The sequence below is a fragment of the Lathamus discolor genome, chromosome 5, assembly GCF_037157495.1.
Source record: "Lathamus discolor isolate bLatDis1 chromosome 5, bLatDis1.hap1, whole genome shotgun sequence".
Classification (NCBI taxonomy): Eukaryota; Metazoa; Chordata; class Aves; order Psittaciformes; family Psittacidae; genus Lathamus; species Lathamus discolor.
This window is the reverse complement of record NC_088888.1, coordinates 73,212,028-73,234,610: the sequence shown is the minus strand read 5'-3', so window position 1 is coordinate 73,234,610 and position 22,583 is coordinate 73,212,028. Positions and strand designations below refer to the sequence as shown.

Below are 22,583 nucleotides of genomic sequence, written 5' to 3'. Positions count from 1 at the left end.
CAGCCCAAAATTCACACATTAGAATAAAGTAAAAGATAAAGAATCTAATAAAGCATGTGTTTATTACCTGTAATTGATGATCTAATGTAAGATATGCCATTGGGATGGAGTTATCTGACCCATTGGTCTCTGTAACAATATCAAGAAAATTTTAATGTATTTTGAGAGCTAATTCTCTTCTTACAGGAAAAAAAAAACCCAAGAATTCTAAGTAATTCCACAATACACAGTCTGAATGTGAAAAGGCAAATGGTAATAGCAGCGCTCCAATCCCAAGGCAGATGAATCATTTTTTGTGATAAAGTTAAGAACTTCAAAAGTATGGTCTGTCACACCAAGAAGGAATAAAGATTAATGTTATCAGCCTACACTTCTAAAAGCCATGTAACAGCATACAGATTTCTTAAATACTATTTTTATGCAGTTTGCAATCATGCTCTCTATTTATAAAAAAATTGTCATTTCATTCTTGTTTATGAAAGATCAGCCAGCCAGCCCATGCATCTAATGATTTTAAAATTAGAAGCTGTGCAAACCAGTTCTGCCAAAACAAAATAAGCACAACCTCCTGCTCAGTTTTGAAACCTGCTCCCAATGAACTCTGTTAGAATCTTCCTCACAACATGCTCTAGGGCATCTTCTCTGCTCTGTAGAGATACTTGTGGGTAGCAAGGAATCCAGTAACCAATCTATCTGCTGGGCCTGGCTGCTCTCTTCTTGCATTGCAATTACTCTGTATTTCTCCAGTTCTTTCATTCCAGATTTAACATGGTTCTGAATTCTTACAGATCCTATCTTTGGTAGCCCACAATCTGGGGATCACAGGGTTACTGTTAAGCTTTAAGAGATACAGGAGTAAAGACACATGGAGAAACTACTGATTTCACAGCTGCATTATCGCTACTAGAGGATTACATGGAGGAGGGTAGGTGGGAAAAAAAAGGGGCTGCTTACCCATACCCCAATAGCACCTGCCACAGAGTAGTCGTGGTAGAGAAACTAAGGTGTTGCCCTCAAAGACTATGCTATCTCCAAGAGCAGCTTCAAAAGGAAACAGAAATAAGAGGGTAGAAATGAAGAAAAAGTGGTTAAGTGTACACTTGTAAGGAAACTGGAAGGTGGTAAAAAAAAAAAAATAAAGAAAAAAGAAAAAAAAGAAAATAACCCTAAAACCAGAGACTTAATCACTGAGGTATCTTAAGTGAGAACAGTATAAAAAGTCCTTCTCTACATGAAACTATTACCACATTTGGAATATCGTTATAGCAAAGGAATTAGCGTAATGCTTCAAATATATCAATACATGCAAAATACTTCAAGATGACATTCCTGAGCCTTTCACCACTGCGTCACAGAACTGTAACCCCACCTGCAATTGACCAGTCTTGGCCGCATCCCAGTTTCATCATTTTGCCTCATTAACTTCAAAACGGAACCTCTTCTACAGAAAACTAAAATTACTTCTCTCTTTAGAAATTCAAACAATTCTTTGTTCATGGACTGCATAAACCTAACAAGAAAAAATATACATGTGGTACATTCTTTATTTACCTGAGTATAAGGTGTGTAATTTCTGTGGGTCAGAAAATGGACCTGACTTTAAGCTCTAGTGCAGTGCTGCACATAAGGCCAAAGACTTGGGGCAAACTGTCTTTACACTGGCATACAACCAGCAACTTTCAGTTCCCAGTGAACTATTGGCTGGGTAAGAGCTTGCTGCCACATAAGGCAGCAACTGCCGTTAAGTGCTCACTGCCTAAAGCAACACAGGACCCATGCTACACAAAAGAGGGAATAGGGTGGGCTGTAGCAGTGGACAAGAGTTTTGGGAAATGACGAGTGATGAGGCATAGTGTGTGATCAGGTAAAGTGACAATGGATAGAAAGAAAAAAGCACAGAAGCAAAATACACAAGTATGTTGCTCTCTCCCACTAGAATAGGGTAAGGGGAAAGTACACATTATGTAGTCATCTTATATTTGGTAAAATACAAGCATGCACATATATACACACACACGTGTGTATATACATGCTTGTGCAAAAGTCAGTCCACATGAAAGTTTCCATTTCACAGTTGGTTACAGGAAAAGAATGGAAGAGTGATCAGCCAAAGATGATGCAGATCACATGAAAGAGATTTCAAAATTTGAGGTGCTATGAGGTACCAGCTTGAGTTTAAGATTCAATATGTACATTCTAGTGACAAAAACGTAATTCTTATTTGTGTTTCTAAAAAGAAAAATTTGTGGGGATCCACTGTTTTCATGCAGTACAGTACTGGTTATTTTCATAATGGAGTGCATGATGACTTCTTAAATTGTACTAAGTAAATTACATGTATTCTTAATGCAATTTCATAACAAAAGAACAGCGATGCTATGGAAATATTTACAATACTTCTGCAGACACGTTAGTTCATTTAAAACCCAGTAAGACTGTTTGCATGTGTACATTCTGCATAAGCAAAATTACAACACAGATCAAAAACAGAATTAACCAAGCTGATACTCACCTACATAGCATTTCACTCCAGAAGTCAGAGCAATGAAAGCTTTAACTGTGCATTCATACTACAATTGCACAAGACTAAATACTCTAAAACCTCTTTCCTTAATTCCCTAAAACCACACTACAGTCAAAAAACTCATGCTAAAAGACCTGCATTAAATACTACTATCACAGTATGTACGGTACTTTAAATGCAAAATGCTTGCAATTTTATGTAACTTACTATAATCTGTAAAAAAAAGTCCTTCAAGCCAGTGTGAAAAACAAAGCAGTAATGTTTTAATTAAAGCAGAACTAAAAGACTGCAACTTTCACTAATTAATTTTGTTAAATGTCTAGGCACACATCCCATGCCATAATCTAATGAATATTTCCTATTTTTCAAACGCAAAAAATTAACTAATGAACAAAGGAGTACCTGCATCATCAGGTGTCCATGGATTACGAGTTGGCTTCTCAGAGGTTGGTCCCGAGGTAGTGATCATTCTCACACTAGGACTAGATGATCTACTGCTGTTTCTACTCTCCTGAAGTGGTAAAATAAAATGGCAAAAGTTAACAGAAGATTTTTTTAAGGCTTAAAAAACCGCCAACCAACCAACCAAACAAAAAAACCCAAACCCAAACCAACAACAAAAAAACAAACCCCCAAAACATTAATAACTGAAAAATAAATGTGAAGAAACCTGAACCTATAGTCCTACCAAATACTCCCTTACACAAGCTTTTACCCTGAAAGCTCTCCAGGTAGTCTGATAAACTTCACATGCATTGCATGGACAATCCCATCTCCCTTTCTGCTTCATCTTTACCAGAAAAAATAAATGGATATAATTTTGCTATTCAGCATAATACAAAGCAGTGCTGAACAATATGTTCAAGACCTTTATATAAATGTGTGACATGACGTCTAGTCAATTTTACACTACCATTCAGTGAAATCTAGCAACTTTGTAACATTAGGAAGAAATAAAGGTTGTTTGCAGTGTTTAATCAACAAATGGAACTCAATTCAACTAAACGAATGCAGCTTAGTAACTATACTAGACTGCAGTATATGAATCTACAGTTTTCTTACGGTCCTTAAGTTAACCCAGGGATTATGTGATTCATCCCCAGAAAACATGAAAAACAGTATTTAACCAACAAGGATCAAGAAATCAAAGCAATTAGAAAATAAGTACATTATCTCTCAGAAAGCAAATCAAGAACTAAAATAAAATTATGTAAGAAGTTCCTTTATATAACAGCTTGACTTCTCTAAACCTTTCATTTACCAAAAGTGCAAAAACCTATCATGAAGTGTTCACTATTCTACTGAGCTGCTTTTTCAGAATTATTAGTTACAGTTTCTTGTATTTCACATACCCCCTTCACTGACACAAAAGTAACACAGTAAAGGAATTTAGACTACAAACCCCAGTGAGTCTTACAGAAAAAGAGGAAGTAAAAAGATGCTATTAAAATATAACTATTTTCAATATGGTGTTTTTATCATCAAATGATTAAAGATCCTATTTTTTAATAGAACCACTCAAATATACATTACCTAGAAACCATATTTCTTCATGACTCTGATTTCTTAATATCCTATCTTAATTTGACTTCTAAAAGTCAGGATTTCAGGCAACTAACAATCCAAAGAATAAAAAGATTTTACACACCGAAATACCCATTATTTCAACTGCATTATGCTTGTCCTGTAATTCTTATTAACCATTCAGTGTTTTATGTCAGCAGCCAGAAAAAGGGCTACAAGCTATTGTAGAAATATTCCAATGGATGATATTATCAGGATGATGGCATCAGACATTTTCAAAAAGCTTTTGTCTTGGAGTCTTTGTTCATCAACAGGAGAAAAACCCTTTTCCTTGATAACATTATTTAGACAAAATTACTAGAGATAGGTACAAAAAACTGGTATCTGAAGCATATATAAAAAGCATTGCAAAATTCAAAGGAAGTTGCCCAAAGTGAACACCTGTTAGATTACAGCGTTGAAGCGTGTGTTAAATGAGCTGCTTTAAGGCCTCCTAGACACCAGCCCCTCTGACAGGTAAACCAGAGCCTGTTCTTCAGCCACCAGCTTCTGCTACAATTTTACGGGTATTCTTTCACCCTTGCTTCCTCCAGGTGTCTCAATACACTCAAACAGACTTGTTTTCAGGTATTCTCAAGTAATTTTTGCCAGGTGGCCAAACCCACATGACATCGTTAGCTTCCATTTCTCAGACTTCCAGTCCTGAAAAGCTGCCACACTTTGAGGAATAATCTTGCCCCAGTTTAATTTAAATGGGCAACCCAATTTAAAGAAATCACTGTTACTAGCTCTCCTCAGCTAGGATTTTATCTCACTGTGAAAGGGGAAGAAAAAAAAAGTGTATCTGTGACCAGTTCTGAAAATGATGCAGACAGAATGATTCATCTGCATAATATCAGATCCCCTAAAATATCACACTTAGGCTGCATGCATGTGGGCATGTGCATTCTAAGCTTGCTTCTCAACTGTTCAATAAAGTATGTGTTTTTTTTAAATATATTTTTATTCCACTTCAAAGTAAACTGTAAGAGTTATGAAGGCCCAGCAACAGTTACTAAAAAAAAAACATGAAAGAGGAGATAGTTTGGTATTAACTGTAGTGCTCTGAAGGAAGATGTACCAAAACAACTAACCCAATAAAAGATTCACAGGCAAGGACATGGATACCTTACTAGACACCTGACCATAACCTGCAGTCCTTGAGTAATTATGCCAAATAATCTCAGTACCTGTATAAAATACCAAATCCTGTAAAGACTCTATTCAGAGTAAATAGCAGTTTCCTGTGTTCCTTCAAGCCCCAAAAGGTTTTTATGGCTGCAGTTCAGCATCTGCACATCTGTGTTACAAAGGTGTTTAGGCAGGAGCAGTAGTGCTGGACAGGCGGCACAACACAATGTTTTAAAATGCACGTACAGGGAAACAAACGCGGAAGAAATAATTCAGTGCAAAAAAACAATTTTGATGGAAAAAAATGAATAGAAAAACACATGGATTGAAACAAATGGAAATGTAGCATTTGACTGGACAGAGACAGTTGCATCAGTGCTGCTGTCATCTGGAGTCAATGCTGCTTAATGTCACCTGGAGTAACTTACAGTCTAAGGTCATCAAGCACTAGAGAAGTCTGAAAAATCAGAATTAAACATGCTCTCAACACTAAACCACGCCAAAAGCTGATCCAGTGACAGAAAACCTTTGGCTTCACGTATTTTCCTATCCAAACTGTTGATGTAAAAGGCTCAGTGGAGTAGTAAAAACATCTGCAAAGCACTATTACTGTCTGCACTTGATAACATGAGTAAGAGCAATGGTGGAAAATGCCTTAAGTGTCTCAACAGCATAAAACCCAGTAATAACCAGCCACAAAACCCCCCCAAAAAAATTTCTTCTAACAGTACACAGAAATAAAATACACACACTATCAGAAAACATACAAGAAGGTCAGATTAAAACAGACCAGCAGTTAAGTAGGGAGACGAGAGTCTTGGTCTACCCTTTCAGGTAAGCAATCCAAACTATGGTATATTTATTATTAGCAGTATATTACTGGTATCATTACGAAGAGGTGCTTTAATCTGCCTTAAAAAAAAAAAAAAAAAATGCATTCCAAACTGGAAAAATCTTCCTGATAAAAAAAATAAATTAAATTAGTTGCCACAGAATCATTCTCTATCAACACATCAGCAATTTTCAGGAAAATAACATTTAATAAAAAGATTTCTGATCAGCTTTTGCGTGTCAATCAAATAGTTTAAAAAAAAAAGAAAAGTGGCACCACTGCAGTCCTTTAATGTTGAGCATGATAGGGGCTTACAAGGCTTGCGTGTGGGAGTGGAGGCACGTAGTACAGGGAAGAAGGATGTTTGCAATGAAGGGAGGGAAGGGGAAGAGGATATTCACATTAGATAGGATAACCTATATATGGTCTGGTGTGTATGGGGAGACAGGATAAACTCACCAGAGCTACACTACTCACATTTTTTTCTGCTCTGGCTAGTAGATTGCGTATATGGATGGCATTTCAAGACTTTTAATAAATTCAAGGCAATGCAGTTCAGAGCTACAAAAACCCATAAAGTGTCATCTTAAGTCTTTTGCCACAATTACATCATGCTTGCTTTTTTCATTTTTTTTCCAATTTTTTTTTTTAATATACAAACCTATGTACATCAAAAGTGAGCACTAGTTTCAGCAGACTTTTCTATTTCTTCTCACACTAAAAAGGGGATGAAAATATATTATTTGTTTACAGGGACAGTGCAAAAATTTCTTCCCAACAGCATTTTTCATGCCTGTTAAAATATTACGTTTTCTAGATTTTATCAGAATGTTTCAAAACCTGCAAGATAGAAGCATATAACTGTAATTCCTATGCTTAGATCTCCAATATGTACACATCAGAAGCAAGAAAACAGAATGTGATGCTAGTACTTCTACAGACCCTCAACAGAACTCAGTGAGGTAAACACAAAACCTTTTCTGCATCCTCCTAGTCACAAGAACAATTTAGCTAGAACATCTAGACAAGCAGTAGAATAGCTTTCAAATAAAGAGTATGATAATAGTTATTAAATCGAAAGTAAATGCTGATATTATATATTTAAAATATTAACTATTCATTAAAATTAACAGTATGAAACATTTAGAATAAAAAAGCTATCATTAAATGTATTCATACATCAATCAGTGACATTTGGTATAACTGATGCACTGTCACATATTTTTTTTCTTATGTCTTCCGTAATTTTAGTGCTACAATTAACTGAATAGGCTAACCTATCCGACCTAATTTTGCAGTTGCATTTCTTTCTAACAAACCTGTATCCTCTGAAGATATTAAAATGTGTTTAGGACAAATTCTTTATTTTCTGATAGCTGTACATTGTAAATTCTAATAATACCTGGGGAATTGATGAGGTTTTTGCGGCACCACACTCAACAGAAATAAAGGAGGATCAAATGTTGATCTCCTGATAACTACATGTATTTTACCCCAAAATTATCAGGTATTTTAGATTACTGCAGAAGGTTGCTTAACATGGAAACCTGAATAACCTGATGAATATTCTAAGCTCTGGTTTTCTACATCTAAGTAACAGTAGGTATCTCAAAATCGCCAATTCATACTAACGACCAAATAGCCTCTGTGAACTACTGCAACAGACAACAAAGCAATTAAAAAAACCCCCACAAAATAAACACATCGGAATGAAGCATTAGATGTACTTTTCTCATCTAAAGTTTTCTTAGTTCAATTGTTCTTAGTTTAATTTTGATTTTATGAACTGTACCACTGTGTCTGTTACCATGGCAGTTACAATACCAGATAAGAAGTTATGTTGTTATAAAATATCCTACTGAGAAGGTCTTTTTTTAAACAAAACTTTGTGACAGCATCCTGTAAACCTTTCACAAGAAATGGAGAGATATACTGTAAGTTACAATTCAGGGTTCAGAGACTGATAATAAAAACATTTATAATAATGATGTACATGTGTTTTATTTTTATGAAAAAAGTGAGTCTCATGTATGTATAACTGCTTCAGAAAACTGTAAGTAGCAATTACAATTGTTTCCTACATGGAGAGAGGTGAAGAGGCTTTCCTGCATAACATCTGCCCTTCACCAAATTAACTGTTAGACAAAAGCTATGTATACATAAAAAAGTAAGAGCTATACAGAAAACACTTCTCATCTGAAGCTCATTCATTAGATTATCCTCATGGAATCTCATTTAAATACAATACAAACAACGTTGCAGTCTGCCAAGCTTCCACATCATTTCTACGAAAGCATCAAAGGTGAAGATTTCCAGACCAATCTCCCTGTACAGATTCAGTGCTGACTTTACTGAAAGATAAGAGACAAGAAAGGTGTTACCTGACTGGACTCTGTTCCAGCAACACTAAGATCTTGAATGGATCTACGCCTCTGCTGTCCGTTTCCTGCTGGGAAAAAAACAAAACAAAAACAAACCAGTGAAATCTATTCAGAACAAAATAAGAAGGGTGCGACTGTTGCAGAGGAGCTTGGAATTTGTACAAATCCACGGAGAGAAAGTGAGAGAGGGGGAGAGAGAGACAGCTGCAGAATTTTAACTCAAAACATGCTGGCCTGTCAACAAAAAGTATACCCTAATACAATAACCACTCCTACCACATGAATAGCTGCTGCACTCTACTCCACCATCTTCTGTCACATGTATTTGGTCAGGCTTAGTACTCAGGGCAGGAGCTGATGACGACATCTATTTCAAGTGCGTTACGTTATGGGGATTTCTAAAACCTAGACCGCAAAGATAACAGGCTGCTAGCTTTAACCTGTTGCTCTTTGGCATGCTAAAGGAACACAGCAACGACTTCTGCCCATGTGCCGTTCCCCTCACAAAAATCAAGCAGCGAAAACGGTTCCTTTCTGGTCTTTGCTCCCTTCTACGTCCTATATTCATGCTCCAAGAAATGTGAAAAGGGGACTGCTTGGCTTAATCACATCTCACCATCAACCTACTGAGCACAATGCTGTAATCTTTTCCTTTTTCCCTTCCACCTGTTAGCAATTATCCACCAGTGACAGCTACATAAAACAGTTTAAATTTTCACACTGACACGCAATCAAAGGCATTTCCAGGAAACAGTCTCCTTAAAAATAAAAGGAGATTATGCAACAGAATCCCCCTTGCTACTTTGATTTTTATTACGGTGATTGTTTATAGTGCCTCTTGCGAGCAGGTCAGCTGTCCAAAAGGAAACACCAAAACGTTCTGAGTAACAGCTGACAATGCTCAAAATTCTTGCTCTTAGCTCTGCATTACATAACTTTTCTGCTGGAGGGGAGCATCCGAAACATGTACTGCAGCCATGGCAGCCCCTTGCCCAGCGACCCTGCATGCAGCAAACAACCCAGCTCTAACAGGCATCTCATTTTTAACCTTTTAGATACTTCCTATCTGGAATCACTTCCATATGACTCCACAGCCTATCATGACAGGTGTTTTGATTTGCAACAGTTACTACTAAAATGTAAGCCTATTTAATAGCAATCAATACATTTAATGTCATCATACTTTAAATTTTTAAATACAGATACTGTTACATGCAGGAACACATTACCACAAACCAGCAATACAAAATTCTCAGTGTCACTTTAACAATTTGTGGTGACATTTTGTAGTCTAAAATTAAAGAGTACTATCAGAAACAAGCATATGAGACAATCAAAAAGCATTCTAGAACAGGAATATATTTCTTTGCTCTGACTACAAATAAACCTGAATTGCAACTTCTCTGTGGTCTTGATCTTTTGCTTTTGAAATTCAGGCTAAGTATATACTTACCTAAGCAACAATGTCTATATTACGTATAATACTTTGATATTGGAGATCGTCTGAATGACAAATCTACATAAAAATTTCTGAACTTGTTCACTTGCGGTGAACTTTTTCATTATCATTTAGCAAACAAGACTATACATTTAATAGAATTCTGTGCTGTGGATACTTCATCTGGCTGCCACAGCTCATTTCAATATTCAAGATACGGGTGATCCACCCATGACTGATACAAAATTATGTGCACATTTCATTCAACAACAGTGTTACAAAATTAGCTCAGCTGAAATAGGCTTGCAAAAATATCTGAAATTCTCATTTCAGATTAGCAACATTTGTGAATTTAAAGAACCCAGGACATGTGCTGCTGAAATATTAGACATGGCTGCCAAAAAGTTAAAATAATCAGGGTGGGGTGCAAGAAAGAAAAGGAAATGCTCTGGGGGCAGGGGAGGGGAGGTGAGGGAAAGAGGGGCCAAAATTACTGTGTTGTAATAAATGAATACCTTTAAATGAAATATCTTCATATTAGTAGCATGAGAGAACAGCAAGCTCTACTAGGCAATGCCATTTTAATTAGTATAACTACTGCAGACATCTGGCAAATAGCTTAGACAAAGCAGAAACAGACTACGAATCAACGAATACTTATTGCTCCAGATTCAAGGCAAATTTCAATTGCAACATTATACAATACATCATTTTTATTTGAAATCACAGAATTCTAGAAATGATCACTGCTATTTATCTATGCTCTCCTTTCACAGTTTTGATTTTGTTTTTACCTCTATGTCTCCTTAAAATCATTTTTTTTCTCATTATATAAACTAAGAGATTTGCAAATGCACAGAAGTGACGATACGGTAGCTTGATGCACTGTGTCAGGATTTCAGTGGTTTACAGGAGTTTAAGATAACAAAAAAAAAGATGATCAAACATCATAAACATACTTCATGGCCTCAAAAAAAAAACCCCAAACCCAACAACCAAATGCATTTCACATACTGTTGTTTATTTTCTACAACGAATTTCAAAAGGAACAGGAAAATTCTACCTTGCCTTGCCCTATGTACTCCAGAGAAACCAAATTCTATGACTTCTTAAGGCTTCTGATCACTCCCCCTGCCAAATATTCAGACCAGCCAAGAACTCTTCTCCCTGCCCTTTAGCAGATACTTGCGTCTCCTTTTACACCTTCCTGTTTGTGCACAGTACTCTCTCTTCCTTATGCACCTACAAGACCCAAACTTCTCTCACAGTGCAGGATGATCAAGGAACATAACAGTGCCAGAAGACATTTTAAAGTTAAAACATGGGTCTGAATTTCAGAAGAATGAAGTGATCTGGGGAGACAAAGGTGGGATTTCTGGCTTTTATTGATTTTAAAAGTAGACAGAAAATTTACAGACCTAAAGTATCTGTAATTCCTATCCACTTTCTAAGGACACTCAACAAAATGTGTCTATTCTGAGTAATCATTTATGCAGTGTCAATGCTATAAAAATTTTAATGCTGTAGCACAGCTTCAGATGACAAAATTACAACGGCAAATGCATGCTATATGCATGAGATGTCTGATGTTGCCAGTGAAGAAAAGGCTGTACTTGAAGGTGTATTTGCAAGATGCTGCTTAATTGCTTTGTATCAAAAAGGTGCTCTGATTATTTTTCTTGACCATATTACAAATTATACTTAGATTTTTTTCTGTTTCTTTAAGCATATACCTATTTAAGCCTTCTGTACTTACTAGGGTTTTTATTTTTCATATATATATGTATATTATATATATAAATGTTGGTTCTTATTATCTATACTACATATTTTATATATTATAAATTGAAAACCAGCCAACTAAATGATGATACTTCACTTTACCATCTGGTTGTAGAATACCACGACTAAAAACTCATTTGCCAAGTTGTTACACCAAAACAGAATTAGTTGATCCCTTTTTCAGTTTCTAACTTTCGCATGCTAGTAACATAAAATAGCATCTTGAATGAACGGAAGGTTAAGTAAGGGTGAACAGAAAAAAGATCAAATATTTTAAAAAAAGTCTAGTTCTGCCAATATTTTACCTTCAACTGATCAAAATTTGCATTTTATGACCTTGGTAGCCTATCAGTTCATGGATGAAAAGCAGCTGAGGCAACACATTACGAAAAACCCCAATGATAGCAGATGTAGTACTCATACTTCTAAAATAGCCCTGCCCCAAAGCAGCTGACTCATGGTAACATGCCTGTGTGGTGCCTCCCCTCCCTGGGAAGCAGCTGCTTTACCATGTGCTCAGCAGAACTTCAGGCAGCAGCAGAGACTATTAGGTCGGCTCTTGTGCTGCTCCAAGGAGGAAGATAAGTTGCTTGCTTCACTAATAGACATACCCAGGGAAGATAAGGGGAGCTGGGTATGTGGCAGTAGTGCTAAGGAACATAATGGGGTGGGATTGAGATGGAGGTACTTCTCTGGGGGTCTTGGAAGTATAACTAAAAGGGGAAAAAAGCATGTTAAAAAGCTCAAGGCTGACAGCCTTGTGCTGAGAGAGTAAGGAAAGGAGAAGTGAGAAATTAGCAACACTATACTGTCTCTGAAAGAATAACTGAGCAATGTACTAATGGATAACTGCTTTAAGTATATAGAAAAATATAATTTAATGGGCTGATGATCACATCCCTGCCACATAACTATTAACCTCTTTTTTTTCTGGCCTTGGGATTCTTATGGAAAAGCTATTCTGACAACCAGAAAACTAAATATACAGCCCACACTTATCTGCAGACAATTTACATTTTTTTTCTTTTCTGTAGTGCCAGTACTGTCTCTTAGCCTATGTAGCTCTCTCTTCCTAGTCTCTGGCTGCAAATTCATCTATAGAAAATAATTATTCATTTCTCAGGTTTCATTCTGTGGGCTGAAAAAGCTATGCCTTCACATTCTTCTTTTTACTGTCCATACCATCCTAGTAGCTCTTCTTGCTAGTATTTCAGAGCACACGTTTCTTTCATATGGCTGCTCAGAACAGTATGTTGAATTTATGATGAAACCTCAACAACAGCCTGTAAATAGCATTAAGACTTCCTTAACTTTCCTGGAAATGAACTGTAAGATTTCAGTTTTTCATAGCTGTATTGCATTAGTAGCTTATACTACCTGGGATTAACCTGCATACATCTGCTAAGGTCCCATGTTTATCTTATTAAAAGAAACTGCTGCTAGTCTATGACCCACAGTGCATGACCCTGGATTTTACCCTATTTCTATTTTTTCTCCCCAGTCACAACAAAATTTACTCTATGCGATACTAGAAGTCCTCCTCTTTATGAATAGCTGCTTCTGATAAAGCATTAACATTAAATTTCATTCTTACTTACATAAGAATTAAATACTTTAAGAGCAAATTTTGAGAAAATTCATTATTATACTTGCTCCAATCCTATACCTTCTTTCATTTCTACAGGTTGCTATTTCTCTTGTATCTTTTCCCAAATTCACCTTGGAATTCCCATCTTGTCAAATTCAATTAAAATAACCCAGGTAAAGAATATCTAATTGACTTTCTCTGCCTAAGTAAGTAAAACAACATGGCATTCCATTTCACTAATTATTTTCTGAAAGTTTCAAGGTTTATTGGAAGCCTCAGTGCTGTTACATGCAGCAGACTGTGCATAGACCAGAGGCACTCAGCTTCTAGAGTTTATTTACGAGGCTCTCAAATGTTGACGCTGCAAAACTTGATGGATCTCTTCACTTGCTCTCTTAGGATCTTCTTTACGTCATGGCAGGCCAGAACTGTTTGAAAATTACAGTGGAAAGCTACACTGTAAACTAGTACGTTAGTAAACTTTCTAACTGATTTGTTAGCCTTAATGCCAAGTCAGTTTTCTTTTCATGGGTAGTACTACTGTTCTTTGGAATCTGTTTTGTTTCCTTTTTTTTTTTACATTCTGTGTCTTTATATGTAAACTTCAATAAAGTTATTTACAAAATAAAATTGTTTTACAAAATAAACTTTTGTAAAAAATTATCTTCTGCATTCTACTTTAAAATACCAAAGAATGTCAAGATTTACAAGGAAACTTCCTCAGATGACACAAATTCAGAATAGGGTTTCTACAGCTTTGAATGTATCTCTAGACTAGTGGTAGATAGTATCACTTGCATCTCCTGCCTCTGACAATTCTGAAGCAACTTGCATACTGCTAATGGTATACCAGTTTTGGACTGGTTATACTTAATTTCAAGGGTTTGAAGGAAATAAATCCACTTTAATAGTAAAAATAAAAAATAATAAAAAGAAAGAATGCAAAAGGAAAATGATATGCTGCTAACTAAATATAGACTTGGGATATATAAGAATTATTCATTTATGCCCCAACTTAAATTATCAATTAGGGTGTCTCATTATACTGATTTTCTTCCTGACAGAAGCCTCTCCTAATAATTCTAGTTTGCATTAACTTAAACACAACAGTAATACCTCAGCAACCACATTTTAGCTGTAGAAAACTGTAGTAAAATATAAGAATTACAGGTCTCACGATTTAATTTATTTAATCACAAGTATCCTGTGAATTTGAAGTTCTATACGTAATGTATTTAAATTTTTTGTTCTATTAGTATTTGGTTAAAAATGGGTGCTTAAACACAACAAAAATCAGGGCAAGATAATTACCCAGAGAGGCAATTTTCAACCTAAGTCTGTTTTCACCAACTGTGGTATTGTAATAAAAGACTGCATGTATAGTTTTGCTCTGCAAGATGACTCTGACGAGATCAGAAAGGAAAAAATCATTCATCAATACAAGTAAATCTGAACTAGAAGATTGAATCCTTTACTGATAAAAGTAGATTTATAGTGAAATATCATGCTCCTCTTCATAGAGACATTATTGAAAAAAATTAGTGGGATAATTCCTAGTTCTGTCCTAGAGCAACTGGAGCAAGAAGTATTTTAGCAGTCTGATCATTATTCCGGCATCTTAACCAATTGACCCGTTCACCTGGTCTGCGATACCTGGTATGATGATCTCAGGGACATCCAGTATGTTGCCAAATGAAGCAGTTTTACGATGGCCTCGTTTAGGTTTGGAATAGGCTGAAAAAATACACATATACAATACACATGCAAAACACTAAAATAGCAATAGCAAAATTATTAAATTCCTAATACTGCATTTTTCATAAACTTGGTTAAACTATAGGTCATGCAAAAATGTCATGCAGAATAAACTGCATTGCCTTCCACTCATGCTTACGCATAGTAAAGCAACTGTTAAAAAGCAAAAAATGCAGAACTAGCCATCATTACAACACTGTGTAATTAGTTATAGTTAGCAACACAAAAGTCAAACACAGAAAGCAGCATGGCAATAAGGAAGGGAAAACCAAATGTAACTATCCAAAAAGAGAACATACTGAATTATTTCAGATCACCTGCATATTCAGAATAAATTCTTGATTGCCTGAATTTATTTAACATTTTCTATTTAGTGTTGGGTACAAACTATTTGATAAACAGTATTAATAGTTGGGTACTTCTGTTTCTTTAGATTTCCTCATTTCAAATGAGATCTTATCCGTCTCTGCAAAAGTGCATACTCTATAATTACATCTGATAATAATTCCTGCCTTCCATTCTTTTGACTTACTAGTGAAGTTTTGTTTTTCAAACTGGGTATCACTAGCAACCTTTTAATTTCTGAATGATGCTCAAGAAACATCATCTACTCTTAATAAAATCTAATAATAAATTTTTTATTTGTTTTACTACTTGTATAGATTAAGATAAATAGTTCCCATTTAGAGAAAAGTCTTAATATATCTCCCAAATTTAGAATGTTGCAGTGTATCCACCTCAAACTTAAGTAAAGGTGATGTGCATTATCTAATTTACTTTTACACTTAGCAATAGATGGAACAGGAAGACTAAATAATTTTTGATCTGATTTACTCTTAACAACAGCTCATTACTCTCCTAACCACACAACTGGGTTTTTTTTTCAGTTTTGCAGCATATTATTTCTGTTACACAGTTAACAAGAATTAAAAAAAAACCCAAAGGAAAATCATTAGAGTGCTGTTTCAGCTCTTTTTGAAAATGTTAGTCAGATGGGTTTGACCTCATTTCTAGTAGTCCACTAAGGCCTGAAGTGATTTCTTAAAAAAACCCCACAGAAAAACCCTCAATTTAGTATGCTCAGTATATAATTTTGCTTCAAGAAAAGGAAACCCTACAGTAATTAAAATAAATAAACAAACCTTAGCATATTCTGAGATGATAATTACTATTCAGGACAATGTACTTAAGGAAGACAAACCAGGAAAATTAAAAACTCACACAACGGAGGGCTAGGTTAACTCCACTAAGGTAAAAAACTTATATTGACTTTAGAGTGTCAGTGACCAAAGTGAGTCCTGACATATTTGAAAATAAAATCAGCATGTTGTTATTATCACGTAAGTACACAGCTGCCTTCTGTGTTAGGAAACCCTTAGAGATATTCACGGTGAGATGTGCTACACAATCACCCAGTCAAAGACTGACAATACAAAAGAAAAACCTTGAAATAAGGCTTTAAAATAATAACATAAAAGTAAAAAGTGTTTTTAGGCTAAGATAAATATTATTTAATGAGTAACCAGTATTTAGTAAAACAAGATTCTGGAGTAATCATAATACAACCAATGACAAAAATAAAACAGTTGTGGTGCACAAGAAAGCCAGAATATGATGTAAATTCCCTTATTACTGCTCCTTGATTACCATAATTTTCAGATTGGTAGGAAAATACTAGAACAGCTAAATAACCTGGGAATAACCAAAGAAATTTTGTTTCATATTCTGTGGTTACATACCATAACAAAAAAAAAGCTTCATAAAAGAAATTTGTCACCTGGAGTTTGCATAAATTAACAAACAATGTATTTGAGGAAGAAAAGAGACAAGAAAGTGTTTGCCAAGTATACACATTTTTATTAACTTGCTCTTCTGGGAAGAATAAAGATTGTTTTCACCATAAAAGTATGTATTTATACTTACACATCAATTCCAATTCACTCAAGGATTCAATGTTTAGACACAACAGTTTATAAATATCTGAAACAAACCTGGCAAAACACCTGTAGCTTTTGTTTTGTTTTTAAACAAAAGATACCAATGCTTTGTTAATCTGACCACTAAAATTTTAACTGTGTTTCTTTTCCTGAAATCTGTCAAAGTGAATTTTAAAACTTATCTGGAAACACGCTGAACTTTAAACCCACCTCAATTTCAAAATATTATAGGAATAACCTTGAAGGAAATGTTACTTTAGAAATAATTTACCCTAGCAGAAATGGTATAACATGATTTCAGACACAAAGGAGAAAGTTTTGCATTTGAAATAGGACTGATACTTAGAAGTCTTATAATGATTTTTTTTAAAAGCTGAAAGTCTAATTCAGCAAAAGTAATCTCTTCCACAATCTTGGAAGTATTCAACTACAATACTCAACCTTGTCAACCACACAACCATGAATGAAGTCATTTTTCCCCACAATTAATAAAGGACAGTAAAGACAACATGAAAAGTGAATGGTATGAACATTCTCTATGACTATGCACAGTCTACATCTTCCTGTCTCATTTCCCTCCTTCCAGTTCCTTAGTCTATCCCCCAAATCCTTTAATTTTACCTGTGATGGAAGCTATTCTTGCTTCTATTTCAGACATGTCAGCACTCATCCTTTTGGCTTCTCCTGAAACAAGGGATGACTGTGGTCGTGCACGAACATCTGACAAGCTCTCCACACTGCTCCCACGAGATGGGGGTAAACTCAAGCGGCCAGCATCACCCTGTTTCAAAAGTCACATTTTAAAAAGAAAAAAAAACCCCAAACTTGCAGAAGCCCCTCCATGATATGCACAGTATGTAGGTTAAAATCTATTTCTATAATATGCTGGTTAAAAGTGACAAGATTTAACATTTATAATTCAATAAATGGTAATAATATAACTACTAGTTGCAGGAACCAAATATCTGCAATGCTCATAAAAATCTAACTTTATGCAGATAAAACCAGCGTAGAATTAGGCTGGTATTGTCACAAGAGAATCTTTGTATTTTTTCATCCTACTTGAAAACAAAATATAGTATTTTCAAAATTCACAAAACTTTAATCCTTTCATATTATACTAATACTTTCACTCTAAATTAAGGCAGTAATTTTCAAACATATATTATATATTTTTAACCTAAGGAATCCCTTTAAAATTAGCTGGGTTTTTTTATTTCATTTGAGATGATGTTAGAGACTTCCAGCTTACCTTTCTGAAATCATTCACTACTTTTCATCACTTTTCATGTTCTTTTCTTATAACTAACTGGCTCCAATTTTGTAGTATTTTTGAAAGATGTTACAGCACTTTTGTCCATCTTTATAGTTCAAAACTGCACATGTTGGCTTACCGGCTGCTTAGCTGTATTTTTCATTTGTTGTGCCAATTTTGACTCCAAACGTTTAATAGTATCATTTGTAGAAGCTCCTTGGAAGTCACTTGGTTCCATGTTAGCATCACTCTTGTTACTTGTGTTTGTAGAAGTGATGTCCATGAATGAACCTAAAAATCAGTAATATGGAAAAATATTTGAGAATTTCCATTAAAAATACCAAAGTACATCTCTTCACTTGAGCATTCTCAGAAGCCTAACTCTGCTTTAAAGCACGGCTTTTGAAGACTTTTAATGAAAGGCAAGCTGCAAGACTGCAACAGATCCATTAATGTAAAAGGAATGAAAAAGAATACATGAGTAAGTACTATAATGACATTCCAAAGTCAATCTTTAGCTTGCTCTCAAATTGTTTTGGTAGATGCTATAGTAACAACACAGCCAGCAATCTAATTCACAATTAACAACAACGCCCACCGTTAACCATAAGGGAGCACAAATACCTGAAAAATACCAGGTAATACATATTCACAATTTCAAGTGATAAATTGTATCGTGAAGTCACGTGCTGAGGGCTGGAGAACAGCTAGCAGAGTCAGTACAATGTTACTGATGAAAAGATTTTGAAATATATAGGCCACTATGTTGCAAAATAGTTGCAAAAAGAACTGTCCTGGTTTAAACCGATCCACACAGCTCCTCCACTCACCACCCCCCCACCCCCCGACCCTCCCCGCTCCCGGAGGGATGGGGAGGAGAATCAAGAGAATGTAACTCCCACGGGTTGGGATAAGAACAGCCCAGTAACTAAGGTATAACACAAATCACTGCTGCTGCCACCAATGATAATAATGATAAGAGAAAATAACAAGAGAATACGATACCACCACCGAATGAGTTCAACATCCCCCCCCCCCCCCCCCCCCCCCCCCAGACAGAATTTTACCCTCCTAGCCAAATCAACCAAAATAACAGCAATCTGTCTGGAGATGGAAAAAAAAAAAAAAAATAAAAAAAAGCACAGCCAAGCAGTGGAAGGTAAAGACACTTATGATTAAAAACAACTGAAGTGAGAAAACTGTACTCTAAAAAAGTGAGAAGATCAAATAATTTTTATTTTCTATTATTAAAAGAATTCCTCTGAGGGCAAGACTACCCAAAAAATCTATCCTGCAATTTGTTCCTTTCTAGGGATTTCCTTGCACTTATATTTAAATTACTGCATTTCCTGCATCTGAACATAAAACGACTGCAAGTTTAAATTGGGGAGAACATAATTGAAAGCAGGTGCAGTTTTCAAAAATGGCAAAAAATTTAAAAATGCCAGCTCCTAAACACTGCATGTGAATGAAATTGTGTCAACTGCTAGCAACCTTCATGGGGGGGGAAATAAAAAAGGAGGACCTGGACATTCAGAGACAGCTTTTATTATATGTGTATTCTCCAGTAATGGAGACATAGCAGTGAGGGGGCTCAGTACCACAGGTGACACCGACCTCAGACAGGCTCACCCTGGGAAAAGTGAATGACCTACTTCTGCAGGATCAGCCCAAAACTGACTTCCACAGCCACAGCGTGTGGGTAAAAACACTGTTGCTTTGTTTAATCTCGCACTGCAGCCTGGCTCCAGCTTTAACTATCATCTCCCTAATCAAAACCCCCAGCTTTTTCAATTTGCACAAAAAAAATGCAGTTTAGAGCAGATTTAGTCATGAGCTTGCCAGAACAACCAAAGCACAGCATTTGAAGCGTATATCCTCCAAAGCCACCCTTGCCACCAATTCCTGCCAGCTCAGGCAGCTGCCCACAATGTCCTGTTGCACCTGCAGGCTTATGACTGAATGCCTCTAAGTCAGAATCGCGCTTAGACGTTTGATGTTGTGCTGTTGCACCATTGGCTGCTCAAGATTGACCCAGGAGATGACAGTCTTGCTCAGAATGCGCGGGTAAAGCCCTTCCTGAATCTTCGTTAGCAAAGACAAGCCATCCTCATAGAAGAGGGAAAACTCCTAACTTCAAACCCAGGCAGATGGAGCTCATCTAGCCTTGTAAGGTCTTCCATCTAAGAGGACACTCTTACAAAACCTATGACCTGAGGACTTTGCTGTCACCATCCTAGCTCACTAGGCTGTGGCAGTTAAACCTCAGGTGTAAAGGGTGGGGCCAGTTCTGCGCATGCTGTGCCTCACCTAAAAAATCCACTGCGTAGGCTGGAAGGGTTTACTCTCATTTGTCTGTAGTGACAGGAGAGGGTTGAAACGGCAGGTGACAAAGTGCATTGTAAGCTGCAGATCCAACCTTGCATGTGGGCGGATCAGGACTTTGGTTGCTCGAGATTGCCTCAGCAGATGACAGTCCTGGTCGGAAACTTCCTGATTGCCTACGCAGCCTTTTTTCCAAACAGACTTGCCTATTCCACATGCCCTTGGTCACCATGCTTGTAGTAAGTGTGGGTAAAGCCGTTCCTAAATCTTCGCTCGCAAAGCCAAGCTGTCAATTCTCCAGTAAAGGTACACTTCATCAAACTACTTGGCTGAGAACACTAAATATGATGTGGCATGAGGTCTTCAAAAACAGCAGATTTTTGCCAATGCTTAAGTTTTTGGAAAGGTTACCTTTCCCTGTTTGAGTTCACAATCAGCATGAGAATGTGCGTTATAATCCATCTGCATAATTTCATGTTGTTGTTCTTTTATTTATACAAGCGTACCTGTACTAGTGGCAGAGTTGCTTTGGCCTTCATCTGAATACTGGCAAGGATACTGCAGAGGTTCATCAGCTCCTGGAAAGTACTGTGAAAAACCAGCAATGATTTGATAAAAAAAGTAATTAACAATTGTTTTGAAATTATTTAAATAGTAACTTATAAAATTTGTTAATATAAATTACATCTTAATTTATTTAGAAGAGAAAGAAATTTACTTATTTTTAGTAATGCATTTAAATACATCTATGACTCTTTTTATTAATTTCCCCAAATCTGTTATGATTTAGTATACTTCTCCCATAAACAGAGGAATGATTTCCCTTTTTTATTGTAGTAACTTGATAATCTCTATCAAAAAGATAGGAGAAAGAAAATATGTAAGCCCACTTTTTGAGTGTGATAAAAGGCATGCCCTTTATAATTCAACTTTCAAACTTCATAGATTAAGAAATTAAGATACTAAAATTTTTATACCCGCATCAAGTGTGTCATTATTTTCACAATTTCCTCCATGGATGGTCGTTGTGAGGGATCCTTGGACCAGCAACGGGTCATTAGACTCTCAATTGGTTTAGGTAAGTTTTTGATCAGTGGTGGTCGAGTACCTGTAAGTTAAATTAGAACAAAAAATTTGTTAAACAGACTATAAGATGACTGACAGTGACTGATCCCTCTCTGGTATTTTGATAAATAAATATAGAAAAACAAATAGTTAATTGTAGTCTCAAAGAATTGGCCTGTACTTGATTTTCTCTCTTACAAACAAAAAACCTCACACAAGTTCCTTTGTATTTCATACAAGTTACAATTACTACAAACAAACAGTAGGAAAATCAAATTTTCCTTCAGTAATGTTTTGAATAAATTCAAGACCTGACCAAATACAACATATTACCATGGCTAATGAATAAGTTATTATTTTCTAAAGAATAAAGCTTTAGACCAAACTAGGAATCAAGTAGCAACTTGGTTCCTAATGCCATACAGAAAAAAAAAAAGAAAAAAAAAAAAAAGAAAAAAGAGGGTGTATGTATTTTTAAGGGGTGATTTTGTTCTTAAGAATTTCCTGAAAAATTATTAAGCACTGGAAGTACCAATTTCAGGTGACTTTTTCACAGCCTATACATATTTTTAGTTTTGTTACACAGTGCTTAACGTAAAATACTTTCAGCTGTGTTTTGGTTCAAGTTTCTACTCTTTTTACTATTTCAACAATGAGTACAATTACAATTAGTAGATATCCAGTTGTGTTCAACACATGAGATGTAGTGACATTTTGCATAGAAAACAGTGAGTATTTAGAAATGTATTAACCATAACAAGTAATACAGAAAGGAAAAAAAAGTTGCAGGAGGGGTAAAAAAAGAGAGATAATTTTTTAAAGCAAAAATAAGGACAGACAGGTAATTTGTCTTCCCCTAAAGGATACTCCCACACCTTACCAAAGCTTTCCAATTTATGACTACTAACTACATTTATGCTCCCTTGCACAGGTAATGCTTTTATGCAAGGCGTTCATCACTCTTAACCTCAATGACTCAGTGAAATGGAGAATCGGTTCCTTCATTC

General features: G+C 35.8%; 1 protein-coding gene across 6 annotated transcripts in view; it reads right to left on the bottom strand.

Moving 5' to 3' along the window:
* The window catches only part of MAP3K7 (mitogen-activated protein kinase kinase kinase 7), a 49,601-nt gene that overhangs the window by 5,779 nt on the left and 21,239 nt on the right, over positions 1–22,583 (bottom strand). For 3 of the 6 annotated variants that reach the window (XM_065681216.1, XM_065681223.1, XM_065681222.1), the window contains 8 exons: positions 21,489–21,619; positions 21,018–21,099; positions 18,326–18,477; positions 17,553–17,712; positions 14,893–14,973; positions 8,432–8,499; positions 2,927–3,035; positions 68–129 (listed from right to left, as the gene is read on the bottom strand). In XM_065681216.1, coding sequence (XP_065537288.1) covers positions 68–129; positions 2,927–3,035; positions 8,432–8,499; positions 14,893–14,973; positions 17,553–17,712; positions 18,326–18,477; positions 21,018–21,099; positions 21,489–21,619 — 845 coding nt within the window. The remainder of the gene's footprint in view (positions 1–67; positions 130–2,926; positions 3,036–8,431; positions 8,500–14,892; positions 14,974–17,552; positions 17,713–18,325; positions 18,478–21,017; positions 21,100–21,488; positions 21,620–22,583) is intronic. The other 3 variants (XM_065681217.1, XM_065681218.1, XM_065681221.1) reach the window with 3 other exon arrangements.